At 33.2% G+C, this 6238-nt stretch overlaps 1 protein-coding gene across 1 annotated transcript; it reads right to left on the bottom strand.

Moving 5' to 3' along the window:
- Positions 1–197: 197 nt before the first annotated feature.
- Positions 198–6135, bottom strand: LOC100369198 (ceramide-1-phosphate transfer protein-like). Its single transcript, XM_002738994.4, has 2 exons — positions 5871–6135; positions 198–1889 (listed from the first exon to the last, which is right to left on the bottom strand). The coding sequence occupies exons 1-2, from the start codon at positions 5984–5986 to the stop codon at positions 1370–1372; spliced, it is 636 nt and encodes a 211-aa protein (XP_002739040.1). The 5' UTR covers positions 5987–6135; the 3' UTR covers positions 198–1369.
- Positions 6136–6238: the final 103 nt, after the last annotated feature.

The raw sequence follows: 6238 nt of genomic DNA, 5'->3' as shown, positions 1-6238 counted from the left end.
TGTACATGGAGATACATGTAGAATTCCATAGCAGCAAAAGTTATTTACAATATCGGCTCATATATATATAATGTGTTATGGCTGATACTTAAAAGGATGAAATCTCAATATACCGGTATATATGTATATTTACTTTTGTGTACTTTTTTCAATCAAACAACAGTTGACAATTCTGGACCATGTCAATGGACATAAACTGGTTGGAATTGCAGAATTTATTTCTTTTATAGCTCCATGTTGGAACCAATTTATACATTTTGAGTAATAATCTAAAGTGCCTGGGAATTTAAAACTCATTGCAATCACCTACATGTACTTAGAAATACAGTTAATTGCACAAGTAGCCAAACTTGTGATCAGCACAACAACTTGGCTCGCAAACCAATCAGATGATACCAATCATTTCCTAGCATACAAGATAAGCACGCCAGGCAGAGATTGAGAAATATAATCCTGTTATGTTTAATATGCCAGAAATAGCTTTAGATTGTCATAATTAAATGATTGTAAATAGCTGAAAACATGTTAAATATTCATTCATACGTGTATCATGAAAGTCATTAAATTCACAGTAAAAAAAATATGTTTTCTCCCGAAAGTACAAAATGACTTGGTGGTTCACACAATACATGCAAGGCTCTGGCAACTGTATAATTTAAATAGTGTCTATTAAATTGATGCCATGAAATATACATTTTACATATGAAGTCGAGAAAAATTGTAAATTTTTAGTTAATACTGCTGGTAGTATTGTATCACCATGTTGGAACAAGGTGCACAAATATTGGACATTAATACTGTTAATAGTTCGGTACATTTTGAAAAAAAATATAGTAATATTAATCAGCAATATCAATGACAACGATGCGATAACTACTATTTTAAGTACTATTTTCACTTGCTGGGATACTACATACCGAAATTATTATAGACTAATATTTACTGTTTACTGTCGAGGTCTTGCGGAATGTATGAAAGACGCAAATAAAACGTCTGCCGCAAAAATCAAATTATTTGATTTGAGCTAAATTTTCTTTTTATAGTTTAACTTAGAAATGTATATCTTTCACAAAAGGAATATTGCGTTGGGATAAACTGAATTCATCAAAGGTGTATGGCATGGAAATACCCAAAAATTTGTTTCGCATTTGGTGAATCCAATGTGATGTTTCGATGCTAGTACATGACCTTTGTTTGCCCGGATTTCACATTTGATTTCACAGAAAGCGCAGGATCTCACAGTAAACGGAAAATGGTCTATTTAGGAATCATCTTTAGAACACATCAATCTTTACTGGTGTCTAATTTAGAACTCTTAAAGTTTATTGGAACAGATTCTTCATTTTATTTTTTTTTATTATTTTTCAATTTACGCAATGTTTAATAAATCATTCAACTCGTACAATTCTTGGATTTCATCGTATACTATTTGAGCTATATTGGTAACCGGGGTGATCAGTTCCACAACTTTCTCAGGCTCATGTTTGCAAAATGTTTCCATCAATGTTTTTCGTTTTGGTAATGTGTGTACTGCCAATGCCGCGGCTTTTCGTACAATCCACATATGGTGTTTAGACAACGTTTGATGATACACCTCCATTGCCATCGTTGGTACTTTATCAGATTCAGTGCTGTCGCGAAATCTCACCATGAACTTTATTATAAATTGCAATGCGTAATGCAGGCGTAAGAGTGACTGTGATCCAGATTTCAGATGAGTGGCAGATTTTTTTTTTGTTAACTTGTTTTTAACTTCATAATCTATCATCGACTGGACGGTGACATAATGCTCTCCATAACTACACTTCCTGTGAGCTTGCAAAGTGTGAATTTCATCTTCCAAGTCACGGGCAACAAAGCTGAATATTGGTCCCAGTAGTTCAAAGAACCTACCGAGAAAGAAAAAAAAAAGTTGTAACATTACTGGAAGATTACCTAGGTATTTCAAGCTGTTCTCAGCACCACAAGCTCCCAACAATTAGTATTTATAATTGTAGTATTATCTGATCACAAATAAACTCAAATCAAAGAAAGCATTAATTTAAATCGGATAATTTTTTTGTATTTCAACCCTAAACTTAAGGTAGCGGGACTATTATTTGCATACTTGTTTTCATCTTCTAATTGTGACTGAATGACTACAAATAGACCCGGGAAAGTATATATTTTTAGAATCGCCAGACTTCAAGCTTTTCACAAGTGTATTTTGCATGCCCGTATCTGCATTCTACGACGCGGTACTCAATCAAAGGTGAAAAATTACTTTTTCTGTAAAAAAAATAATTACGCATTTATGCTGGCGGTAAGAAGTATTTTCTTCACTTTTCCTAGTTGTTCAATAGTCTGGTAAATTGAATGTGTCTGGTCAGTTTTATTCAAGCAACGCGTTTTAAAATATAGTGTGCTGAATTTCAATTACTGTTTTAGTCGCATTGCCCCCAACTCAAACCACAACTCGTTGGTAAATAATCAATGAAATAGTTTGTCTGGACACATTCAAGTTCCTCTCATTGTCACCTTAAAGCTGTGAAAATTTGGTGTTAATCCGACGACAATAAGTATACATTATTTTTTGTTAAAGACCTTGTATTTTGAAAAGCATAAACTCCTAGAAAACGTCCATGAAGTCACAGCAAAGATTTTCAAGCTTGTTTATCGGCACAATCAATTTGTTTTTCCATCAAGGTCTGTTTTAACATGTGTAGGGACATCAAATGTGTAAGGCTATTGGAAACCAAAAAAATAAAAGAATGGGATAGCTATATTTGGATAAATTCGGCATATGAAAACACCAAAATCAATGATTTTTTTCAGTGGCTGTGGGACCTTGTGTCTGACACATTCATATGCAAATGACTAATCTGTGAAACAAACAGGGGCGGAGACAAACCACTCAAATGTTTGGAAACACTCATTGTGTGTCAGATAGCTACTGATAACACATCCTAACATTGCTTTGTCTTGAGTTTATCTTTGAAACTTATAGGCACACAGATTAAACCTGTGTTGTTGATTTTGGAAAACAGGACTGAGGCTGCCTTGCTTTCCTTCAGAAAATCTACATTTTAACCAACTTACATGACATTCTATGTTATGTTGACTTTATCATATGAAAGTTTATAGTGCATTTCATCAATTAATAAATAAATGTGAAAATCGTAATTTTCAACACAAATAATAGTCTCGCTACCTTAATCCTGTCATTGATTACAGTAGAGCCTCAAAGTACTAAAAATTCCAGTGAATTGTGATGGTACTGTGTGCTGTGCACACAAGAATCAAAACAAATTTTGATGCAACACTTTTCATGCATTTTTCTATAATTCTTTGTTAATTTTGAACCAAATGACATCATTTCCTAATCATAAAATGATACAAATTTTTGTAAAAATATGGAAAAATGAGTTATTTTCATGAAAAGTGCCAAAAAAACGTTTCAACGGATTAGAGTGCAGGTACTAAAATAAGCTGATACCACCAATTAACTCATCAGCATCAAATGATGTTTTTTTTTTTTTTTTTTTCTTTTAAATATTTTTTTTTTATTCACATATTTTCCCAAAAAAGTACATTACTTCAAAATAATCCTACATGTCAAAAAGATATACATAAAGGTAATTAACAACATAAAATGAAGCAATATTAGAAAAAGAAAAAGAGAAGGGGGAAAAGTGGGGGGAAAAAATGGTTGGGGGAGGGGCTGTTGTTGTTAGTGTGTGTATGAGGGAGGGGTTCATTTGTTTTCTTTTATTAACTGTTGAATTTCATTAATTTACAATGACTACATGTTAAATAAACTTATAAAATTAACTTACAAATATCCTTCAATCACTTGCAGCACTTTGCTCCATTTCGTTTCAAACTTTTTTTCAGTTAAAACACATTTTTCAATGTTAATTTGGTTTCTAATTTTACTTATAAAATAGGCTATTGTTGGGCTATAACCAGTAAACCTGCTCCAATACAAGACATATTTACCAATTAGTAACAACAAATTTAAAAGGGATCTGTTTTCCAGTACTCCGAAGATAATACTTGAACATGTGATTAATTTTGTGTTGTCATCAGAGATCTTTTTCCAGAACTCGTCAAACGAATTCCAAAATCTTTGTGCAGTTGAACAATACCAGAACAAATGTTCTAAATTTTCCTCATTTTGACAATATTTACACATACTATCTGTTCTTAAGTTATTTTTGTATAAGAATAAATTTGTTGTTACAATTCTATGCAAAATTTTGAACTGAAAAATTCTCATTTTTTCTTCACCTGTTACCTTATAAGGTAACTCCCAAATTGCCTTCCATTTTCCTGCTATGTTCCGCCCATAAATCATTGACCCATATTTAGTTTCTGAGCTTGGGGGTTCAAATTTACTTTTTACCAGTATTTTATAGAAATCTTTTGTTTTACCCTTTCCATAATCAATTGTATTTTGAACATTTTGTCCAGTTACATGCACATGGTCATTAGATTTCAAAAGCTTTTTCCATTTTGATGGAATTGCCGAAATAATACCTGTATATGTTATAAAATTCACAGCAATATTATATTTTTCAGTAAACTGATGGCACTTTAGAAATTTACCGTTATTATCTAACAAATTACCGATGTACCTTACTCCACTGATGTGCCATTTACTGTAATATACAGAGCTCCCATCTATCAAAATATATTTATTATTCCAAATTGTTTGCGTTATAACTTCCTGTACACAACTTGGTTCCTTCTGTTTATTTATCTCACTCCAATATCTTATAATATCCATGTAAAATGATGTTTGTTGTTGCAGCCAATGGGTTTTTCAGATTCTCTTTTATGTTCTGTATATAGGGCGCCACCTAGTGGTAGGTTTTCATTAATTATTTCAAAGGCTTTAATTATTTGTTTTTTCTTTGCATTATGTATGTATGATTATCATATCAAAGATTAACAAGAACTTTATTAAACTTTATTCTTCACTAAAACATTTTTAGCAGTGTTACTATTTTTATAAGTTATGTTTCCATTTTCATGAGGGGTGATTCATTTGCCCTGGGCAAGTGTTTATTGGAGGTGTGGCTATGCTAATTTGCATAGCCTATGTTTACAGAAACTCATAGTTTATTTGCAAGCTGATAGCAGTAATACCCATAGGCATCAAAGTGTATTATGGGCCAGTCAAGCTTCCATAGAGCACAGACCTGACAGTAATGACAAAATTAATAACGGCGCTAATATGCGACTTGTAAAGTTACATGGCATTGATCATTTTAAACTGCTATATGCCGACTAGTGTACATTTCCTAATATGCACGAGGCCGGTTAGATAAGGAAACTTGTTATCTAAAATAAATATTTTAGTCAGTTTTTCATCTATTTTAGTGTGATGTGCGAAGGATACATATAGTAGTCACATTAAAAAAAAAATTAGAGAAAACAAAAATAGTCACGATTTAGCCTGTCGAGTGGCCGGCACATAGTTACGGCACGAATTTGCCATTTTCATAAACAAGAATACGCCATTAAATGAATTCGCTGTACCGAGTCACATGTAACGTAATTGGTCTGTCATCGGCAACCCGAGAGATCGTGTGGTCCGAGTCTAATTCCTGTAACATTTACCTTCTTATAGGCATTATTTCCAGAATACGTTCTTTGTAGCCACGTACACACTCTTGGGACATAACAGTAAACAATACTAAACCACGGTCAACCGTGACTAAACACAATACTAGTATACATTTCATTAAAACTGGCTTATGGGTAGATGCTTGCCTGTAAACAATGACATGCTACGGCCATTTTTGGCTAGTACTCTCTGTTGCGACTTTTTATATTTGTGAACACGATTTTCACTGTCTTTGTTGAATTATATTGTACTTACTTACCTAGCTAATTCGGAAAACGCAGCTAGATATTCGTCCAAGATCACAAAGTTGTTTTTTGGGTGGCATTGTTCGCAGTGCTTTAAAACGACCGTAAGATCAAAGCCCCTGCTTGCCATTTTTTTTTACAATAAGGCAAGGAAATTAAATCCTCACGCCTCGGCGGGACACAACGATGTCATTGCCCGGTCACAGACTTCTTTTCTAAACACCAGACCGAACACACCGCAGAATCGAATTTCTAAAGACCTTCTTTTAGTTTCATGTGGACTGTTTCAAAAGTCTAAACAGGGGTGTTTTACTGTACTGTATTATCAAGTTGCTCAAAACAAACCTAGTTTATATAGAATATTCACAACACAAGTGAAACA

Source organism: Saccoglossus kowalevskii, chromosome 13, assembly GCF_978046115.1.
Source record: "Saccoglossus kowalevskii chromosome 13, keSacKowa6.1, whole genome shotgun sequence".
Classification (NCBI taxonomy): domain Eukaryota; kingdom Metazoa; phylum Hemichordata; class Enteropneusta; family Harrimaniidae; genus Saccoglossus; species Saccoglossus kowalevskii.
This window is presented reverse-complemented; position numbering and strand designations above follow the sequence as displayed.

What these genes read in the sequence shown, in the direction of transcription:
- LOC100369198 (XM_002738994.4), bottom strand. Translation starts at nt 5,986, where the DNA reads ATGGCAAGCAGGGGCTTTGATCTTACGGTCGTTTTAAAGCACTGCGAA. An exon ending in GCGTTTTCCGAATTAGCTAG is followed by an intron (nt 1,890 to 5,870) that starts GTAAGTAAGTAC and finishes CTTTCTCGGTAG; the next exon opens with GTTCTTTGAACTACTGGGAC.